Below are 23,794 nucleotides of genomic sequence, written 5' to 3' on the forward strand. Positions count from 1 at the left end.
TCCGGGAAGACATGGTACAGAAGCGCCTGCCTGAGCGCAGCCGTACAAGGTTTTAGTGTTCAAGATCAAATTTGCCCTTAACTCTTATGCAGAGTTGGGTGTAATAATATTACTTTTGTCGGTAACGGAGTAATGTAGAGCGTTACTTTTATAATTCAGTAATCACACTACAGTTAGTAACATTGCCCGACACGCGTCGTTACTTTTATACAATGAGTAATCACACACTACAGTTAGCCTACTAACATAAAGAATGACTAGGTTCTCCCTTTGACAGACAAGAGGGATTTCCGCCGCAGGTTTTATATTTACCCAACGTCCGAAGAAAGGACAGGAATGTGACGGTGAGGTACAAACTGTGTCCAGGCCAGAAGCTTTTATCCACTGCTGCAAACACAACGTCAAACCTCAACAAGCACCTGCAAAGACAACATGCTAACGGGAAGCTAATAGCTAAGGAGGACCTCCGAATCCAGAGTGAGGATGTCGAGTAACGTGTAAACAGCAAACACGCAAAGTTATATGATGAGGCCCTCTATGTCGGGAGCGTCGACGGGGGGACGGGGAGTGGTGCTAGTGGAGCCAGCTTCAGATGAGGCTCCCTCCGCAAAATGAAGCACCCTCCGCAGTCTGCATGATCTGCCTGTAGGGAGGGGCGGCCCTACGAGTAAAGTAACGAGTAAACACGTTACGTTATGTAGAGAGTAACGAAGTAAAGTAATATATTACTTTTTTTGAGTAACGACCCCATCTCTGCCCGTATGTTGTGTTCGTGTTTCCCGTGACCCGTTTCAAATTAAAATTATATAATAACTACGCTCTAGTTTTTTTTTTATGGAACAAGGCTTCATGATGTCCTCCACAACAGCTATCTAAACACTACAAAACAGATTTTGACAATTTTAGCCAAGTCTGAAGGTCTCTAAAAAAAAAAGTGTGTAATTTGGTGTTCGGGCAGGGGAGACCCATCAGAATTGTTTTGGGTGACTCGGGGTCAAATTCGGCCCAATCAAGATTCATCTTTGACTTTGACTAATGTAGTGTGACTCTGAGAAGCTGGTGTTTTGGTACATACTGCAGAAAATATAAAAACAGACGTACTCTATAGCTATGGTTCATTCTAAATGGTAACTTCTGTCACTGTAAATTGTACAAGTTGGTTGTATACAAATAGATGCTTGTAAGCTCACTCAAAGAGAACAGCCATGTGCCTCGAGGCTTTATTTCTAGTCAGTCTTTCGTGTGAGGTTCAGGTCAATTGATATTTGTGAATGAGAGTTGTTGATGTGTGTGTGTTCCTGCCTCCTGGCTCAGTCCTGTCAGACTTGGTATAGACAGCCTGTTTAGCCCACAGACTTTACAGAATACAACAACAACAACAACGCTGTCTCTCTCACACTCACTTCAAAACAAACCACCCTGTGCAGAACAGCCTTTGCATGCTGCTGCGTTTTTGACATATTGTTTCTGTTAATTGATTTCCTCCTTTGACCTCTTGATGTGTCAATCTGAAGGCTAATGTTTGTTAATGCAGCTCGCTGGAGTTTCCTAAGCACCCGCCGCTCTCAGTATGCTGTCAGGTCGATGGTTAATTCTCTCATCAGGGTTTCTTTCTAAACGGAGATGAAAAGGACAGGACAACCGTGCTGGAGAAAATGTGACGTTAAAGTAACAAGATCTTCTAATGTGTGTTTCCTCAATAGCACACCTATTCAAAAATAATTTAAAACTTCTACTTTGATAATGTCAACATTTGGAATTTTTACATAATGCGCATTTACTGCAAAAAATATTATTCAGTTTGTTTTTCTAGATCATGGACAATTATGGTGATTTATTTAAAGAAGCACGACAGGAATATGTTTAGGTATGGAATGGGTGAATGATGACTTGTATGTACAGCGCTTTGAGGAGTCGTAAAGACTGGATAAAGCATATCAACCATTACAGTCCATGTTAGTCCATTTAGTCCATTTGTAATGATGGTCTGATTCCTTGTGCACGCCGTCTCACTGTAATGACTTATTTGGTAATAACAGAGTCATTGTTAACGCTGTGCTTTTCCTGCTATGACAAGTGTACATTTGTAAACGTGTAGAATGTAAAGTACTATGCAAAATGTACATATTCAATTTAACTGAACGTTTTTAAATGTAATTTTTTGACAAACTCTTTCTCTAGGAACTAAGCAGTGGCACAATGCTGAGGATCTCCATCCCAGAGATCGCTACCTCAGAGCTCGGTGAGACACGCACACACACACACACACGCACACACACACACGCACGCACACGCACACCATGTATACATCACTTCAGGGGACATTACATTGACTTACATGCATTTCCTGGAGACTTATCCTAACCTTAACCATAACCAACACATGCCTAACCCTTATCCTTAACCTTAACCTTACCCTAACCCTAATCCTAAACCTAACCAAGTCTTCACCCTAAAATTAATGATTTGTCCCCACAAGGGAAGCCAGTCACACAGACAGACAGACAGACAGACAGACAGACAGACAGACAGACAGACAGAGCGCTGAGTCAGAGCAGTTAGGTCCTGGAAATTAGGTTTGAGAGCTGCCGTACGTTATTACACAGTGACGTATAATACTTATGTGTTGAGGATGCCATTACAAGACACACACACACACACACACACACACACACACACACACACACACACACACACACACACACACACACACACACACAACACACACACACACACACCACACACACACACACACACACACACACACACACACACACACACACACACACACACACACACACACACACACACACACACACACACACACACACAATGAATATTAAATAACGATTAAGTAATTAAATCCATGAAAAATGTTTTTCTTGTTTCTTTCTTTTGATTTATTTTTCTTCCTCGTTATTTTTGGCACACATGTTAGTTTTTAGTGTACTATATATAGAAATATTCACTTCACTACATGAACTTGGATGTGTTTTAATTGCCTTTGGAGCTTTGCCTTACTAAACAAAGTTAAAATGAACCCTTTAAGAATAGTTATCCACTGGGGGAATTAGCGTAGAAGCCTAATGTGCATAGATAACCTAAAATACATTTTCACATGGGACATTCATCGTGTGAGAACCTCAGTTAATTAGTGTATCGATCCTCGGGTCAATAAAATATACACTTTTCTCTTTAGTTCAATCTGACTTTAGACAACATGTATATTAAAGTATAATTTTTTTTAAGTTATGGTAAACAATATTAAACCGTTTTAAAGCATGATTTTGTCGACGGCTTCTGAAGTACTTAAAAAGGTATTTGTCGATTCCCATCAAACACAATCTAAATCTCTTCATTAACCAATGGATCATTTAATTTCAGTAAATTATAGCTTTCTATTTATTTTGTGTTCCATATTTAATTTAAAACACAACTTTAGTATTTTCCAGTCAAATGTGTACGATTTTTATTTTTTTATTTTTGCGTAACATTTTGAGTTAATTGCTCTGGTAGAAATGTCAATTCAGTTACATTCTTACTGAAAGGCTTGCCTCTGCATCTCTTTTTCAATCTGCTTTTATATTTTCTTTACAAAATCTCTCTAAGTACTTTGGAATAATGAATATGCATTACACTTACACTGTTCTTTTTCAATTCATGCAAAGGTCTATCAGTGTATCTTTTATTTGATTTAGTTGGCTAATGGCTCCTTGGGCAGATCTTAATGTCTGCTCGAACCATGACCTTCAAGCTTCTATATCTCCTCCAGCTTGTATTAAAGCTTGTCTTTTTATTTAAAGCCTTCATCATCACTAAGGTGTGTACGTATAATCCTATCTGCCTCCTGCTTCTACCTCTCTGTCTTTGCGTTTTTTCTCCATCATTTAGTCATCGATCTTACAGGCAAGGCTTTCTCCCGCTAATGAAATGGCATTTATCCACCTCTCCCCTGACCTTTCCCACTCTGGAAGTCCAATTAATAAAGCCTGGTGACGATGATTAGGAATCTGATTGGTCAGAGTTGTAAGGAGACACTGTAACACTAATTACTGTTGTATTGGTGGTTCTTTTTTCATTTCCTTTTTTGTTTTCTGATGTTAGGAAGTAAAGGCCAATTGGATCATCAGAAGAAAAAAAGTTAAATAAAAGAACTTGGTTTTGAAAAATCAGATTTGTTGAAAAGTACTTTAACACTTTAGATTTCCACTTTAAGACTGGAGTCACTGGACTGAAGAAATAGCCATGAAAGTTGTGTTTTTATTCATGAAGTATCATTACAGATAGCAGACATTATGTGAAGATATAGAAACACGAGCATAGGAAACTCTTAGGATCTGAATCCTAGGTATTACGTTACATGTTACTTGTTAGACGCTTTTATCCAAAGCGACGTACATACTCAATACTGTGGACAATCCCCACAGGAGCGATTTGGGGTGAAGGGTCTCAGGGACACAACGACATGCTGACTGCAGTGGGGTTTGAACCATTCACCTTTAGTTCCGACTAAAACACTTTCAATTATCAGACTTTCATATGAATCATGTTGTACCCCAAAAAAGTGTTTGACCCCCAGGCCACAGGGTACTACATTATCGTTCTATTTAAATAACAATATGATAACTTTGGACTTTGTTTTAAACTTTTAAAACAAACTTGCTCTTTTATTTCTCAATGTTTTCCTTTTCTGTCCCTTTCCCCCTCTGATTTATTTCAGTGAGGAAATGCCTGCAGGCCATTCGTTTCATCCTGCCCAAGGAAGCTGCCATGAAGGTTGGTGGATTTGATTAATTATGATAAAACACAGAGAGAAGGAACCACATTAGGTCACGAGGATAATACATTGGAGACAATGCTGGCATGACATTATGTATTGGTCAATAAAGCCTGAAAACATTTACTCATGGAATATGTTACCGTGTGCAGAGACTCAACATTAAGAGCAAAGATAGTGTAATCAGATTATCTGTCTGCCATCAAATGTCATGCCGAGCCTGCATCATTACTTTGGTTGGAAATTGCATGGTTATTTAATTATTTGAAATGACATATAATAAATCTTACTTTTCTGCAATATTATAGTTACAATGGATACAATTTCATTTAATTTAAAGTAGGTTTAGTTGATACATTTGTATCTTTAATACTCTTTTATGCATGCTTCTTAGGCAGTGTTGGGCAAGTTACCTCCAAAATGTAATACAGTACACATTACTTATTACTGTCTGTTTTTAAGTAATAAGATACATTACAATATTACTGTCTCTGAAATGTAATGAGTTGCACTACTTTGATATTACTTTTGAGTTACTTTCACCAACATAACTGCAAAAGAATGGCTAGGTATGTTGAATGCTAAAATGTAGTTTAGTGCAGCTCATTATACATCCAGTGAAGGGCAATGTGGTATAGCATAACATCTGTGTAGGCCAGGGGTACTCAGACTTTTTTATTAAAGGTCCACTTGTGAATTGTTTACAAGGTCACTGGTCCGGATCAATGCCAGTAAAGTGCCCCCCCCCCAGCGGAGAAACGAAAGTGAAATTTAAGAAGCAGTTTCTTATGGTGCTCTATGCATGGGGCCCCCTTGAGGGGGTTTCCCGACATGTCGTTGCAGTAAATTAAACCTTCTTTGGGGGCCCCCTTCTGGTCCAAGCACTTGCCTGCCTTGCGCCCCTGTACACACACACACACACACACACACACACACACACACACACACACACACACACACACACACACACACACACACACACACACACACACACACACACACACACACACACCACACACACACACACACACACACACACACACACACACACACACACACACACACACACACACACACACACACACACACACACACACACACACACACACACACACACACACACACACACACACATACATATTCCATACATACATACAGGTGGCTTGAACTAGTGGGAGAAATGGCACTGTTTGTCTGTAGTCAATGCCTTGAACCTCGGCAAACAAGGCATTAGAAGCATTAGAAAGTCAAGGTAAACTTGCGGTTAACTTGCGGTCTGCAATGCCTGTCACGCTCGCACACACAAGTAAATATATATATGCACGTTCATTCTCGCAACACGTCAGACACAAGAAAATATACATTAATTTACATCAGAATCAGAACATTTTTATTTTATAATTTACATTTTTTATAATGGGACACAGGGTTCGGTCCGGATTGATTTGCAGTCCGGTCCGGATCCGGACCTTAGTCCGGAGTTTGAGAAGCCCTGGTGTAGGCCATTAAGGCTACTTACAACTTTTATTACACGACTTAGTTGAATACTCGATTCTGATTGTAAATTCTTAACATGTGACACGTTGTTAATACAGTAGTACAGACCAGTGTCAAGGACTATAATGAAGGTTGCTAAGGAAAGAAAGGAAAAGAGGTTAAAAGACGGAGCGCTGGACGTCAGATAAATCACCAGAAGAAGGCAGGCAGGAAGTAAACAATAACAGGAACACAGAATGGGCTCTGTAGTTTGTTTAGTATATGGCCGTGTAATAAGCGGGATAATGTGCAGCGAGGCGGTCATTATGGGGAAAAGAACACCCGACAGGCTGATCAGGGCACCCGACGCGAAGCGGAGGGATCTTGTTGAGCCTGAAGGGTAAACACCAGGCTTACTAATCTACCCCCACAATGTTTCTCTGGTGTTGGAATGTCTCGCGATGTTGGTAAATTCTTCAAAGCAAAACACCATTTCATTTCGGGTTAAAATTAGTTGTAACTGAGCATTGTAACGGGTAGTATATTCCCCACATTTCATTAGTAATGCGTTACATTACTTCGTTACAGAAAAAATTAATACATTACTGTAACTCCGTTACTTTTGTAACGTGTTACACCCAACACTGATCTTAGGTAGCTTCGAGCTGTCTTTGGCTCTTTTCTGCTGGAACACTGCATTTCCCCTCTGTGGGACTAATACAGGGATTCTGATTCTGATTCTGAATTCCTGTATTTTCTTTCAGGTTTTGGTGAAGTGGTATAACATCTACAACGCGCCCGGGGGTCCGAGTGCTCACGCAGAGTGGAACCTGTTCGTCACCTGCTTCATGACGCTGATGGGCTACAACACTGAGCGCCTGGCGTGGACCCGAAACGTGAGTCCGCTGTAGAAGGGTTTTCTATTCATTTCTTCTTTTATTTTTGTAGCTTTCTTTTATTGTTTTCTTCACAAGGTAAAATGACATACAAACAAATATTACATTTCAGAGAGAACAGTGCCTGTATGGAGACGATCTACATAGTAATCAAATAATGCTTGGTTGTTTATGACTCCTTTGTTGATATGTACTCTAACCATTTTTCCCAGCCCACAAGAAATGTGTCTTCCATTACTTTCAACTTGTATGTGATTTTCTCCATTATTAGGATATCACCAATAATATAAACCCATTGTCTGTAGCTTGGTGGTTCAGCCTTTAGCCTTTAGTTCTTAGTGATAGCCTTCTTTCCAGCAGCTAGGAGCATCTTGATCAGGTATTGATCTCCGACATGTACAGATCCTTCCATATGTCCCAGGTTTAATACCAGACGGGTTCGAGGGATGCTATGGCCTAATACCTTGCATAGAACAGAGTGTACACCGTCCCAGAAAGGTTGCATTTTACTGCAGCTCCAAAACACATGTGTATGGTGAGGTTCCAGATGTTTACCAGTCTCCAGCATGGTTGTTGAGTGTTTGTTTACTACTGATTTTGGGTGTGTAAAAGAAACAAATTAGTTTTTTCCACAGAAATTCTTATTAGTTTCTTATTTTAACTTCAAACACTCATTCACATGTTTTGACCTTGCTCTCTGCCCCTCCCCCCTCTCCACAGCTGCATTTTGAAGTGCCTCTCTCTCCGGTGATTGCTGCTAAGAAGGCTCGTCCCTCTGATGGAGGCTCTGAAGAGGTTTGTGACAAAAGTGTGACCTGTTGTGATGTTTGGGGCACAGTTAACGTACAGCACGATCTCTGTAATGTCTGAATGTTAACTATAAGCAAAGGTTAATTCTTCCTTACGTCTTAAACTTTAAAGTAAATCGACTTTAAAACTGATTTTCAGACCAATCAAGAATTGTTATTCTAATGTGATAATTTATTATCTTAACTACTATATGTAGATGCTTGATAGAATAATAATCCAGTAGTGGTGCAATAGTGTTACAACATTTGTTTGTCTTTAGAACATCCTGGAAATATTTTTGCTATCGTAGCTTGAAGAAATGAGGACATGAAAACATTTAATAAAGTCAAGATTAAAAATATATACCATTTTTTCGTAGACTGAAATAATGGAGCCTTTTTCATGGGAAAACCCAGGCAGAGAAGTCCGTTTGCTTTGGAAATGTAATATTGGAGGGAACCCACTCAAATATTTCACTTTAACTGTGTTTAACAAAGGGAAAGCCCAGCGCTCCAGAAAAACCTTATTCACTCAGGAGACCCTTTCAATGTCTAAGTCTAAGAATAAATGTGACACATAATTGAAAAAAAAAAAAACTGTAGTCTCTGACACACACACACACACACACACACACACACACACACACACACACACACACACACACACACACACACACACACACACACACACACACACACACACACACACACACGATTAAAGGTGGAGGGTTGTTAAGTGGTCTGTGTTTATGTGGGTTCATCGGAGCATGAATGTCAATCAGCTAGAGGCTGTGCTCTGTACTTTTGCATGTGTGTTTGTAAGGGTATGTGTGTGTGCCTGGTTGAGTGTATGTTTGTGTGTGCGTATTTGTTTGGCCTGAGGAACTGAATGAGCCAAATTAAACTGAAGCATCCTGTTGACCCTGCCTGTGACTCTTCACGGATGTTATGACGGTTTTGCAGCCACAAGTAATACACAGAATAGACATAAAGTTCACATATAATGTATGTATAAGCAATCTGAATGTTAAAATGATAGTTCTCACAACACATGCTGTCTTTTTATTCATCAGATCGTCACAAATCCATATGTCTTGGAGCACATTTTTACACGGACATGTAAAGTTTTGCAAACCTGCGCCCTCAAAGCTGAGCATGTTACCGGCAATGATCTCCAAGTCAAATTCGGACAGACCCCACCCCAACATTATTTTAAGTCCCCTGACATGACCTGTAAATAAACACACAGGCTAAACCATCAACCACTTTAAAGTGCTTCGATTCAACACCTATTTAATCTGGGTTTTCTCTTATTGAATAAAAAATCTAGGAAACGAGGAAAAGCCAAAGCCTCTTTCTCTGGCTCCGCTTGATCAATATCCTGAAAGGCAAACACATCCTGCAATCAGTTCCAGGCTTAGATTTAAAAAATACTGCTCAATCATTTACAAACGGACATATTTTGTTCTGCTCCCCCACCCACCACATTAGATTAATTTCTGCCATGGTCATGACGGTACTGTGAATTCTCCCTATACACTACTGTTTTACAGGATATTGAAGCCAGTGCAGGACTCTGATATACCCTAAACCACATGTGTCAAACTCAAGGCCCGGGGGCCAAATCAGGTCCTTGGTTGATTTAATTTCGGCCCGCAGGATAATTTCTAATTACTATTAGATCTGGCCCGCCGGTATATTGCACGCACACCTTCACTCAACCCTGAGGGTCTCCTCAGCTCAGAGCCTGAGCCCTAACATTGATGAACTTGCTCCCAAGATGAGACGCCAAGTATCTGAACTAGCATCATAGAGCAGCACACTGAGTTTCAATGGATGTTTCCTTCTTGAGACAACAGGGCATGTTTGGTTTTTTCTTTGAGGGAAATAGTGTTTTTGAAGCTGTTGTTGGCCTGTGGAAAAATGTGATCATAAGAAATGACTCCGGAAAAGCTGCAGATAGAGCCATAAGAAATTAATGCAACTGATTATTTAATGTTTAATGTTGTTTTTATAGGCAATAATTTAAGCTGTGTTAGTTCCAGGTTTAATATGTGCAATAAGTTAATTTCAATAAGTTTGGCAATAAACATTGAACCAGTCCGGCCCTCGACTATCGCCCATTTTTTATTTTGGCCCACTGTGTATTTGAGTTTGACACCCCTGCTCTAAACCCTAAACCCTGTCCTGTCAGAGAACCCCGCTTTAATCTGTCTTTAATCTCTTCTCTCTGTAGGACCTGGACTACCTGTTAGGGTCTCACTACCACCGACAGATTAATTCCCAACCTATCTGCTCCAACAATGCTCTCACTACAGAAACTGTGAGTAACCCGCTCTTAAGCAATTTCAGGATCACTGTCTTTTTTTTATGAAAGGAAATATTGTCACAATATCAGAATAAAGATAAATAGAGAGGATAATATTAAACACATGATAGGCAGTGTTGGTGAAGTTAAAATGACTTGTACTCTTCTTTATTTTGTTGTCTATGCACACAGACAAATTACTTCACATTTGTCGCTTCAGCCAATGTCTTGCCATTTAACGACTATGTACACCAGTTTTTGCCTTGTACTGACAATAATTACATGTTTTCTCCCTTTGCTCTCCTTCTATCCATGTCCTAGATGTCCTCTCCCTCCACTCCCTCTCTGAAGTTGGACAGTTCGGCTCCTCTCTTCCCTCACATTCCCGCTCTTTTCTACGTCCTCCATCTGCTCTACCAGGAGCTGCAGCTGGACGAGCTGCAGAGAGCGAGAGCCTCATCGCTGGTCTGTCTACTGCAACAGCTGGCGAGGTAACGTGTGTGTGTGTGTGTGTGTGTGTGTGTGTGTGTGTGTGTGTGTGTGTGTGTGTGTGTGTGTGTGTGTGTGTGTGTGTGTGTGTGTGTGTGTGTGTGTGTGTGTGTGTGTGTGTGTGTGTGTGTGTGTGTGTGTGTGTGTGTGTGTGTGAAAAGATACAGTTATTTAGATTGATTAGAGTGTTTTCGATTCTATATTTATGCATATGAAATTAGCATTTAAGTCATGCTGTAAATGACTTTGATGAGTGTGAAAACAGTTGCTTTAAAGGTCACCTATTATGCAAAATCCACTTTTTCATGTCCTTTCTACATCAACATGTGTCCCCTCTTCTTCATGTCTCTTCTACATCAACATGTGTCCCCTCTGTGTGAAGAGATTCTGGAAGTTTCAGGAACAAAGATTCTCTCTCTTTTTCTCTCTCTGATCCATTTCTATAAAACCTGTCTGAAAATGAGCTGATCAGATTTTGGCCACTTTATGATGTCATAACGATTTGTTGTCTTGTGTAACCATTAGCCAATCACCAACAAGGTAACCCCCCCCCAAATCACCTGAATCTCCTTTAGAGCACCATTGTGTTCTTTTTAACCAAATGTCTCTCAGAGGGGCGTGGGGAGGGGCTCCTTATTTTCATCTAAAGTAACAGACAGAGAATCAGCACTTTGGAAACAGGGCTGAAACAGAGGGGATTATGGGTAATGCTGCAATGATCTGTTTGGTGTTTGGAGCCACACACTTCAGAGACATGTTTGTATATATATCTGAGATCTATAATATATTGATGAAAAAAGTATAATAGGGGAGCTTTAATATAAAGGTTACAAAACAGAGACTTGTCATTTATCACAACAAACTAAACCTGGTCTACTTCTCACCCAACCACGTTTAACTCTCACCATGAGGAGAACACATCTCATTGTTTTTAGTATGTGCAATCAAAGCTTTTTGTACGGAGAAATAAACTTTAAAAGGTTGTCGAGTGACCGCTGTGGCTGGTGACAATGACAATAACAGGATAGGTGGAGTGGGAGAGTGAAGCGCTCTTCAAGGTAATTGGCCTCTGTTGGGGAGTGTGTGGGCTGTTTTGAAGTATGTTGCACTTTTTTACACTCTTGCTGTTATCAGGACAACTGCTTAAGGCTACAATTATGATCCATATTGTTATATAGGTATTTTTGGGGAGTGATCATATTTCTTTTAAATCCTTATACATTATCTGCAAGAATTAGGTTTTAAATTGGTTTGAGTCCTCTTTACAGATGCTTTATTACCATTTTTATTATTTAATGAGGTATTATTTTAAAGATAAATCATCATAAACATTCATTACGGTCACATTTGTGCTGCCTCAAGTAAAGGGGATCACTTAAAGGGCCCATGTCATGGCCATTTCTACTGATCATAATTCCATTGTTGAGGTCTACTGGAATAGATTTACATTGTTCAATGTCCCAAACTCACATTGCTTTCTCATACAGCGTCTCTGTATAGTATGTGTATTCACTCCCTGTCCTACACGGCTTGTTGGAGCTCATGCCCCACCCCCTCCCTATGAGCCCACTGTGCTCTGATGTGTGATTATGTTACAATGGAGTTTGTTAGTAACCAGAAAATGACAAACAGATGAGAATGCTGCGTGGGTTCTGGGTGCCGTGTCGGCGGGATGTTGCGGGGCTCGCTGCTCCGCCCTTTGAGACTCGAGGAGCCGACAGTGTGAGCTGCGTGGGGTCTGCGAAACACAGAGGAACTCAGCCTGAACTCAGCCTGAGCACACACACGGGAGTGTGTGGCGAACTGTGAGTGGAGATCCACGCAGCTGCGGCTGAGAAAAGACAAGGTTGAGTGTGCCGGCGAAACTCCACGGAGTATCGCGGCTGAGAAAAGATACAGCTGAGAAAAGATACGGCTGAGAAAAGATACGGCTGAGTGAGTGTGTGCAGTGTTTCCCCTATATAGACAAATAGTGGCGCCGCTGCTGAAATATGCGCGCCACTGCTAGGGGGCGCCAGCCAGGTACCCAAAAAAGTAAATAATAAGTGGCGACCCTTTTTCATTTTTGATTGTTTGTTATGTGGATTTGTAGTATTTGTGTTACTGTATGTTCAATAGAGGTGTATTTTTGCTAAATCTTGAGACATTGCCTCTATATGTACTGGCAGGGCCGATTTTTGGCATAGGGCGCCAGAGCTGGGGGGCGCTGCTCTGGTAGCTCTGGGAGGGAAAAAACATTTTTGACCGTTGCCGCTCATCCTAATTTTCGGCCTTGATGTAACAACATTCATAATTAAGTAAATGTAACACCCTTTTCACCCTGGTTGCACTTTTCATTTGCCCTGTACGATGGGCGCTGTAAGTGATGAAAGTGGGGGATGTTGGCTTATCAGGCGCCCGTAGCTCACAGCCAAAGTGTGAGTGAGGGAGAGAGAGAGCGAGGGAGGGAGAGAGAGGGTGCACCGGTACCGGCGCTGTTGTTATTATAATCTGGTGCTAGCTGTGCTAACGGATATAAGAAGTAGATGTTTCTACAACCAGGGTGGAGGAGAGCTCTCCTGTCAGACTGAGAGGCTCAGTGAGTTAAAGGACTCTGAGTGTTTAGAAAAAGTAAATTTTAGTCTAAGTAATCTCAGTGGGTCTCAAACGTTTTGACCACAAATTACGTAAAGACATATTTCCAAGGCACTCCTTTATAATTATTAGGATAAATAAAAACAGGTTTGAAATCATTCCAATGTATACTATAGGACAGTAATCCAAAAATATCGTTTAAAGTTGGAGAGATACAAAAATATGCATAAATAAATGTTAACTAGGTAAAATAAGATATGAATGAACAACACAAATAAAATAATTTAATAATAATTTATTTGTTATTGGCTATGGTAGGCTATTGGTTATGTTCATATACTTATTTGATTATTAAAATGTAAACCGATCTTTTTCATATGGGTGTTTTAGAGTTGTACCCCGTAGATCAGGTCACTAGTAATTGTGTGCTCAAAGTGCACCAGATAGAAGCATTTTACTTTAAAATGTTCAAAAAAAAATCTTCCCGGGGGACATAACCCCGGACCCCCCTAGAGGAGGTGATGTCCACCCCCAATTCAAACATGTTCATACAATAATGAATACATTTGAAGACATTTTGACGTCTATTACCTATGTCAATAAGTTTCTGTTTTTGTAGTGTATTTGTGTTTTGTAGAGATTTTTCATTTATTTTTTTATATATAAAATCCCGCCTAGGGCAGCAAATTCGCTAGAACCGGTCCTGGTACTAGGCCTCAAGAGCCTTTCTTGTGCTGGCAGACACATAGAAACAAATTGGCGGGGCGCATTTCGCACGTGCACAAAATTCCACGTGCTCCGCGCTCACATTATGCTGGGCCCACGTGCCTTAGCACCGCTGCTATGACTCCATCCTAGGGGAAACACGTGTGTGTGTGTGTGTGTGTGTGTGTGTGTGTGTGCGCGCGTGCGTGCGTGGAGCTCCACGGATTGGTCCATTTGGATCGTCGTTACGTCACTTGGTTCCCGGAAGAAAATAAAAAAATGTCCAACGAGGCGTTCTGGGGCAGCATCGACAGGTCTTTTCTGTGTTAGAGCTTTACTCGCTACAGGGTGTACTTTGAGGGTTTGTGACTCTGCAGACCGTTTACATGCAGAAAAAGCTACATAACACACAAGGGGACGGGTAATAACCGGAAAAGCATGACATGGGACCTTTAATATTACACAGCATACAATATATTTTCATTCATTTAATTTCTGTGCTTTCAATATGAGATTCAAAATATATAAATAAATATTATATTTATATCTATTTTCACACAGTAGCAAAGTTTTCGGTAAGAATTTGCATCATTATTTTTGTTTCTTTCACTGAAAACGGTTACACAATAATTGTATTATCATGAAAATATAGTTTGATAATGGCGTTAAATTAATGGTTACATTCAATTCAATATAATTATATTAACTTCTGTAATCCATGGCAAAAATAATAACAATCAAAGGCTGCAGGCCTAAAGTATATGGGGAATTCGTCATAAATACATCATTAAATTCCTATAAATACCTCAAAAAAATATACATACAGTTATTAGGCAATACAAATGAAAAGGGAAACATAGGAATCAAGAAGACTCAAAGCAGAAGGGATAAAAGACTTATATTAATCATTACTTTTACAGGCCTGCACGGGAATACTTCAACACCTTTTACAAACTATTTCCCATTGTAATCACTCACACACACACACACACACACACACACACACACACACACACACACACACACACACACACACACACACACACACACACACACACACACACACACACACACACACACACACACACACACACACACACACACACACACACACACACACACAGACCTGAAATTGTGTGGGAGTCAGGATTACAAACTATTGATTATCTGATGTTAAGCAGAATGGTAATGACTCAGCTGTTAATTACTCATACCATGTGTTTTAATTACTGCAAACAAGTGAAATGCCACAGAGTCTCTTTGATAATGTGCTGCCATTTTTAGATTTGATTCAATGCCCTGCAGCTGTTGTTTGTCCAGCTGTACAGAGACCTGGGGATACAAGTTTAGAAACAATCTGAGGTGTTAAGTGTTTGTATATATAAGGTCATTGCTGTAGAGGAATATTAATATTTATACTGCTTACTTTCTTTTTGTTTGCAGAGACCTCCAGTTGGATGAGTATGTGGATCTGTACTGGAGAGACTACCCCTCCTTAATAAGTGGCTTCACTGAGAGCTGCGTCATAGACCAGGGTAAGAAGTAGCAAATAATACTTTTGCTATTCTAATTAATGATATATAATCAGGAAAAAGGCAAAGCTTTTTTGTTGTACTGAAACGGAGAGGACAGAATGGTCTGCTTCTGTATGACAACACTACAGTCTTTATTGTCCCTATGTTTATCTGTGGTTGTAGCATTAACCTTAAAAAGTGAATGACATATTTTGCTGATATGGAGACAATGAATGATCACAATATTGTGGCGTGAACTATTGTTGCTTTTACAAAATAATGACGTAATGAGATTTTTTATTAATAATTGTCAGTCATTGGATAAAAGCAAATAACGAAACACACACACACACACACACACACACACACACACACACACACACACACACACACACACACACACACACACACACACACACACACACACACACACACACACACACACACACAGATGCACCAGAAAAATGACATCACTTAACTCTAATCTGGCCTTTAAAACCAAGAAAAGACACTTAAGCGATATTATGATACACAAAATGTAAGAAGATATATAGTCTCATATCCCTTGATTGGTAAATTATTGATATATACTAAGCCCAGCGTTAAATGTCATGTAAAAGTGGTTTGTTGGTGAGGGATGAAATGACATAAACAAGGACATAATTCTAAAGTAAATGCACACGTGACTGACCTCCTCATAAAGATGTTGTTGTTTTAAAATATAATTTTTGACTAAGGTTTAAAATTGATTTGAGTCAACACCTTTGATTGTCTCTGCATGTCATAATCCTTACAAAAGTTGTATTTCTTACAGGGTCTATTGTCTTTCTGTACTAAACACAAAGATTTTCACACAAATGAGTAACTTTTTGCCTCAATAATAATAATAATAATATTAAACTGTATTTGTATAGCACCTTTCATGCACAAAGCAGTGCTTTACAGAAAACATAACAACAATATTAAAATAATGTAAAACTGAATACAGAACAAGATAAAACATCTACAGTGATAATATGTTAAAATAAAAACAAATGTGAAATAAAAGCAAAACAGAAAAACAATACAGTGAAACATGGAAAATGATACTAGCGGGAATTGAAAGTTGACCCAAATTAAAAGCCATATTAAAAAGATTTGTAATTAGCTTCTAAACATTTGAAGGGAGTTTGCTGTTCTAAGATCTATGCTCTCTCCCTCCTCAGCTCTGATTGGTCAGATGCCGCGTCCGTCCTTCCTGACAGAGGAGCCTCCCTGCGTGCTCAGCTGGCTCAGCAGCTGTCTGAGAGGAGAGGAAGTCCCTCCTTTCCCCTGCCTGCCCGGCATCTGCCACAGGACCCGGCTGCTGGTTCTGGTAAATAGATAGAATTGGAGGATGAAACCCTCTTTAATGGTGGTAATCATGCACACTGCACCACAGTGACATGTGTTCTCTGCTTTTAACCCATCCTAGTCATTGGAGCAGTTGGTACGACTATTTGTTTTAACTTGGAGAAATCCTAACCTTTACATGTGTGATGTGCATCATGTGGCCAAATTTATATTATTCATCAGAGGACAAGCAAAGTGGAGAAAATCACAAGAACAACTTTTGAGTCCCGAATACTTGCTTGTGTAATTTGTAGAATCAATTGGAAGAACAACGGTCCGGCCTCTGAATAGGGATAGAATAATTTAAGATTTTCATTGTCTGCCAACTTTTTTGTTCATACACGCCACAGGGAGTAAGGAATTCCAGCTGTATTTCAGGGAAATGTTCACTTTTGTAGAACCTGACGGCATGATTTTCATTGTTCATGTTCAAAGGTCTGTGGTGATGTCTACCAGTTGGTTTTTACTTGACTTTAATGATGTTCTGTCTTTCTTTTGTAAACTTGATTTCCACCTGCTTGCTGACGAGTGTCTGTGAGAGCGAGGGGAACGAGTTTAGCTCTGATTGGGACGCAGTCAGATAATTTATATGTGTAGCATGTCTGTTATTCTTTTTCTGAACATGAAGAGCAATTATGTCTGGGGATGTGTTTCTGATGGATTCAACCTTTTATTATCAAGGAAGGAAGGGCACACAAAGTCATATTTCCATCTGACTTTGTTTGAAACAGATTAGAGAAACCTATAGATATACATGATCGTACAAATATATAGACAGTACAGATCACAATGTGAAAAGATCCTTTAAAAACATATGCGTCATTATCCTTACAAAGTTATTGAAAGCCATGAAATTAAATATTTCCTGCATTAAAGTGAAAATGTGTTTTCAGTCAAGTAGACTTGCATTTTCACGGGTCTGCAGTTGTTGTCTAGCCTGATAATCAGTTTTAATCGCCATTTTGTTTCACCTTATTCATTATTTACAACAAATCAGAGATGCACCACGCTTATTCTAACAAACATGGCTTTCAGAATCAGAATCAGAATACCTCTATTAGTCCCACGGAGGGGACGTTTGCGTAGTTACAGCAGAAAAAAGAGCCACAGACAGCTTAATGTTACATTATGTTAAATATGTGACATGCATTAAAAAAAAGTACTCAGTTATGATATAATTTAAAAAAATACACATCCTGTAACAGTTCTTAGGATTTAGCAGCCAGGTATATATTACACGGTTATTAACGGCATTCATATATATTGCACATCTAGCACATATTGCACACAGGCTTAGAGACTGCACTGACCTCACCACCTTCAAAAAACTCTTCAATCTGGCTTTTAATGTGTGATTGTTTTTGTATTATTTGACTTTAACTATATATATTTATTTGTTGTTCTTTTCTTTTCACTATATCTGTAAAGCGTCTTTGAGCGCCTGTACAATGTATTATATATAGGTGGTTGGTATTTAACAGCAACAATTTACACAATCTACAAAATACACACCTTGTAACAGTTCTAAGGATTTAGCAGCCAGGTATTTATTACACAGTTATTAACGGCATTTATATATTGCACACATTGCACATAGTTTGTTGGTATTTAACAGCAAGGGGTGATGTAGTCTGTGTTGTGGGGGGGGGGGGGGTCAACTAGGGGCTGTGCTGGTTGTATAGTCTGACCGCTGCAGGAAGGAAAGACCTGCGGTATCTCTCCGTGAGACAGAAATAAGTCCAGAAATGACCCTAATGAAACTCTGATATGGAAATGGCGGAGAAGACAAACATCTTGGCTCCGGAGCAGAGAGAGGAGCTGTGGATTATTGTTATTGATTAGTGCATCAGTGTTTCTTAGGGTCAAAAACACTAAACTCACAACTTAAAATGTTCAATGTGAAAAGTGACAGTAGATATAGATTAGTTGCAATTTGCAGTTGCAGCGCCCCTCCAAGACAATGGCAGGGGAAACACATACAGTAACCTCACATATAGTGAAGCTCACACTTTAGGATTTACTGAGACTGACAGAAGTGCTGATTTGGACACAGTTCTCATTTTTGTTTAGGAGAGAAACTCACTCTGGAGCGAACTTTAGCCGTTGCAGACCATTAAGATGAACAACATCCTAAATAACACTGACGACAGGAAAGGGAAAACCACAAAAAGCATAATAAGACCCCTTTTAAATGAATGTCTTGCGAGGTGTTTAAACAGTATTATTTATCTTTGTCCCTCTTGTTTCTCTTTCTCCTTTTTCAGAGTTATGCTCTCTACATCATTGGAGATGAACATGCTACTTCAACGGATAAATCAAAATACCTGGCCAAGCTTTCTGCAGGTGTGTGTGTGTGTGTCTTTGTGACTCTTAAAGATTATTTACTTGTCTTTAATGTCATCCTGGGACTGTTTGTTTCTTAGTGATTGTGTTTGTGCATGAGAACATTTATTGACTCCCGGCCAGTGTGTGAAATACCCGTCAATAATCGGGGGGGTCCCCATCTCCCGTTTATTGGGCAATATACCGGTCGAAGATTTCTCAATATGCAGTCGGCCTCCTATACAACATGCCATGGATGCAAGCCAAGACAATCAGTAGTCTATAGCAGCGTTTCTCAACCGTCTGGCGTCTTCAGGGGTCCCGTCAAATAATTCTATATTCTGAATATTTCTGTTCATATGAATGAATGAATACGCGACCGTTAAAGAGCCGTCTGTTTTCGATTCTATGCGAGGAAATGCTTTTGCCAGCCAAAATAGAAGATATTTGTGAATACATGTTTTGAATTGTGAATACTGGACATAGTAAGCTTAAAAACATGTGACCATTGCAAGTGACAAATAAATATTATAATTTGAGACCCCCCTCAAATGTAGCTGTTGAGGCTTTCAGGGGGGGCTCAGGTGTTAATCAGGGGGGTCGATCTCCCTGGACCCCCCCGTATTTCGCACACTGCTCCCGGCCCTTATTACCTGTCAGTCCCATAGTTCCCTGCTTCAGAGTCCAGTATCACAAAACAAAAGCAGTGACTCATGCACGTGTGTCACCTAGTTGTTTTGGCTTGGAAACGTAATGCAGTGTGGAGACAAAATTTTAAAAGTGCCGGTCAAAGGTCTTCTTTGTTATTTATTGAGCTTTAAAACAAATTGAAATGATTCGATATTAAACAAACTAATAATAGTAGATTAACTGCATTATTCAAAAGTGAACAGTAACTTATAATAACACGGGAATAATAAACGGAGCTCTCTCCTTCTCCTGACAGCCCGTCAGTATCATGCAGCTCGCGGAACAGTGATGAGTGACCCGACAGTAAAACTAAACATATCTATAACTAGTTACGGTAGTTTGAGAGGTAATTAAAATAGCTATGTGTGATATTCTAACCTGGTGTGTGTGTTGCTTCGCTCACCGCTGCATGTGATTATGCAGAGCTGCGTGTCGACTCGTCAGCAGCAGCTGATCTCTCTCTCCCGTCAGATTAGACTTCACTCGCGTTTATGTCCGTATCGATCAGATCCAGCTAGTTCTAGCTAATGATAGGACTACCTGCTTATTAAAAGACACCTACACAATAAGCGTCGCTATGCAACCGGGCGAGGCCACAAAGTATACCGCAGCATTATGCATTTGTTTACATGCCCACCGGAACCCCGAGGCATTACCAACAGATCAACGCACAATCAACCCATACAGGACATCTCTTTCTCCACATTACGTGTTAGACATTAGAATTGACTCTTCTTGTCTGTCACACACTCTTCTTGTCTGTCACATACTCTTCTTCTTCTGTCACATACTCTTCTTGTCTGTCACACAAGTGGTGCAACTGATGCGGTATTGTGCTAAGGGAAAATTATTTTGACCGGAGAGATTTAGATTTGCCGGTCTTCAGCATATTTTACCGGTCATAGTCCGGTAATTACCGGCTAACGGGAACTCTGGTCATTCCACATAATGGAGTCCTCAACAGGAACAAAATGTCGCCTTCATTTCAACCTGTAATTAAGTGCCTGTTCTTTTTAGTGACACATTTTGAAAATGCTTTTATTCATTTGAGGGTTGCACAGTTTCCTTCAAGTGTTATGAAAATGTGATGAGCATAATTTGACAACCTCACAAAGAGGAGAGAGAAATGAATGAACTCGTTGACCTTTCCCTCCTGCTCTCTTCCTCTCATCCTCCACTTTCCCAGGCCAGAAGAACTGTGCCAGTGAACCGCAGTACAGGAGGTGATTCAGCTCAAAAAGAAATAGCTTTATGATTTTATTTTTTAAAGCAACTACTATCAGATCATTAGTAACATGCTTTATTTAAACATCACAGTAAATCATGGTCCTTGAGTTTATTTGCTAATGTTCTGGATATGATACAGCTGCAAAATATGCTGTTATAGTAAAAATAAATGTTGAATGTAGTTAATTGCTCTTTAATATTGGCATATCATTTATTTTGGACATATTAATGTATTGTTTCCAGCCTTGTTTGCTTTGTGTTCGTCTTTATTGCCTTAGTTGTTGCATTAAAAGTTTATTGGCGCATTACTGCCACCTGTAGATCAGTGGGATAGTGGGAAAATCTTGAAAATAAATACTTCTTATTCTATTCACTTTCTACTATTTAGTCTTGACTCATTTTTACATGTATTTATTTTAGACAAAGCAGTGTGAAGGTTCAGTTTTCCAGTGAGAGTCTGGCTGAGCAGCTGGTGGTGTGGCTCACCTCAGAAGGTAAGACAAGCAGATCTTTTCAGCTTTTATCTAAACAAAGGGACACGTGCTAAAGCCTTATCCTCTTTTTGTGCACTGCACTTTCACACATTCATACCTGTACAGCGACATTTTGTAGGTACAAAACCATTTGAACTGGTATTAAAGCGGTTTGATAATTGGGTCCAAGTGTAACAATTGTGCATGTGTCAGGGCTACCATCAATATACAAATATAATGGTCTGAATGCACCATTAAACAACATTTGTTAACAAATAAAGATTAATATGAACATGACAAGACGCTTGTGATGAGGCAGGAGTTGCTTTTTGTAACTGTTATGACACATTTGTTAATTAAAGACACGGCTTCCTCTTTAACCAGAAATGACTCACCTACCCTGGTCTTTCCTCTGTTTTAGGTTTCACCCTGAAGGACCTGGAGTCGGTCCCCTTCGGTGTGGCTCTGCCAATCAGAGAGGCCATCTACCGCTGCCGGGAGCGACCGTGCTCTGATTGGTCAGAGGAGGTCTGTCTGCTGATTGGGCGACAGGATCTGACTAAACAAGCACACAAGATGACCCTGGCCAAAAACAAAGCTGTGAGTGTGGAACAAGTTAATAACCAGGGCTTTTTTATCAAGAGTTAGAATAGGATACACACACTGTCTGCTGACCGTGTACTGCTCAGCTCTAATGAAGGATTTCAGTCTAAACTTTGTCCCTTCAGGTATTTTATATTACTTAAAGGTGGGGTAGGTATTTTTGGAGAAACCAGCTCGAGTGCGCTAGAATTTGAAAATACACAACCGGAGAAAATCTGCCACTTCCTTACAGAGCCCCTCCTCCAACACACACGAACGCGCACATGACCAATGAGGGCACGAGATAAGTCTGTGCACAGATGGAAGGCTGACAGGCAGGTAGGCCATCCAGTTATTTTAGCCCGGCCGGCTCAGATGATTGGTCGTGCTTTTCACAGTGCCACGGCTTCCAGAGATGACATTTTTTCATGGATTTTTTGTCAAAGCACTTCAGATATTCATTGCTATCGGGATGTTGAGAGCATTCCATGGAATATAACAAGTGTATCTCGAGCCGGTTTCTCAAACTTACCTACCCCACCTTTATTTTGTGATTATAATCAGTGTATGCAAATCCCACCGCCAACCCCTGCAAAATGTTTTTAGCTTTCAGCTGTAGTTTTAACATCGCTAAAGGAAGTCTGATTGCCTAAAAACGACATTTGTCAGACAACAGAAGATTCAGAAATAATATATTCTTTCCTATAAATTAATTAACTGTACATTTAAATCAGTAAGGTTGTTGAGATGAAAAATCAGTCTGTACATATTTTTACTAGCTTCCATTGTTGCTTTATTTTTATTAGGATGTTCGTGATATCCCAGTATTGAAGGTCACTGTGATATTTAAAAAACAAAATATTGATATCATGTTAATATTGCACATATGAGTAAAGGTAAAATATACATTGTGTCTTAATCCATAGGTTAAGACGTTATGGTCACAGACCCTAATTTCTATCTCCCTATACTTGTATTTTGAGTGCTATTTATTTGCGATAATATTGTTAAAGTGAATTATTTAGGCTACCATATATTGTGTAGGGAAAGTCTAATATTATGACAGCCCTTTTGTAAATATATGAATCATATTGTGTGTATTTGCAGTCTGTTGGTTCAGGTCTCTCCTTGGAGCCTCCTGCGACCACAGAAGTAGACGAGGAGGAAGACGGGATGTCGGACATTATTCAAGAGGTAAACATACTCACGGTTAATATTAATCTCTTGCATCGTTGGTCTGTCTTCATTCTAGCCATTATCTGAATCAGGTTTATTGTTGATCTTAAGGTGGTACAACAAACATGAGTCTGATTTGGTATGTTCTCCTCTGCAGGTCACAGGGCTGATCTGGAGTCAGGATCTGAGGGTCCAGGAGGTGAGGAGGCTGCTGCAGAGCTCCAGGCCGGTCCGAGTCAGTGTCGTCCAGCTACCAGAGGTCTCTGATCACGAGTACATAGAGGAGAAAGAGAACAAGTGAGTATTATGTCTGTGTGTGTGTCCTTAAAGGTCACCTATTATGCAAAGTCCACTTGTTCTACAGAAACTGATAAATCAGTGTAAAGATGTAAAGAGATTCTAAAAGTTTCAGGAAAAAAGATTCTT

At 39.8% G+C, this 23,794-nt stretch overlaps 1 protein-coding gene across 3 annotated transcripts in view; it reads left to right on the forward strand.

Moving 5' to 3' along the window:
* Positions 1 to 23,794, forward strand: part of anapc1 (anaphase promoting complex subunit 1) — a 67,749-nt gene that overhangs the window by 13,663 nt on the left and 30,292 nt on the right. For all 3 annotated transcript variants that reach the window (XM_034100909.1, XM_034100910.1, XM_034100911.2), the window contains exons 17-30: positions 2,182 to 2,242; positions 4,721 to 4,776; positions 7,018 to 7,149; positions 7,870 to 7,944; positions 10,174 to 10,260; positions 10,567 to 10,736; positions 15,457 to 15,548; positions 16,733 to 16,881; positions 19,163 to 19,241; positions 21,097 to 21,133; positions 21,558 to 21,631; positions 22,032 to 22,210; positions 23,300 to 23,386; positions 23,526 to 23,665. In XM_034100909.1, coding sequence (XP_033956800.1) covers positions 2,182 to 2,242; positions 4,721 to 4,776; positions 7,018 to 7,149; positions 7,870 to 7,944; positions 10,174 to 10,260; positions 10,567 to 10,736; positions 15,457 to 15,548; positions 16,733 to 16,881; positions 19,163 to 19,241; positions 21,097 to 21,133; positions 21,558 to 21,631; positions 22,032 to 22,210; positions 23,300 to 23,386; positions 23,526 to 23,665 — 1,418 coding nt within the window. The remainder of the gene's footprint in view (positions 1 to 2,181; positions 2,243 to 4,720; positions 4,777 to 7,017; positions 7,150 to 7,869; positions 7,945 to 10,173; positions 10,261 to 10,566; positions 10,737 to 15,456; positions 15,549 to 16,732; positions 16,882 to 19,162; positions 19,242 to 21,096; positions 21,134 to 21,557; positions 21,632 to 22,031; positions 22,211 to 23,299; positions 23,387 to 23,525; positions 23,666 to 23,794) is intronic.

Source organism: Pseudochaenichthys georgianus, chromosome 15 (genome assembly GCF_902827115.2).
Source record: "Pseudochaenichthys georgianus chromosome 15, fPseGeo1.2, whole genome shotgun sequence".
In the NCBI taxonomy this organism is placed as follows: domain Eukaryota; kingdom Metazoa; phylum Chordata; class Actinopteri; order Perciformes; family Channichthyidae; genus Pseudochaenichthys; species Pseudochaenichthys georgianus.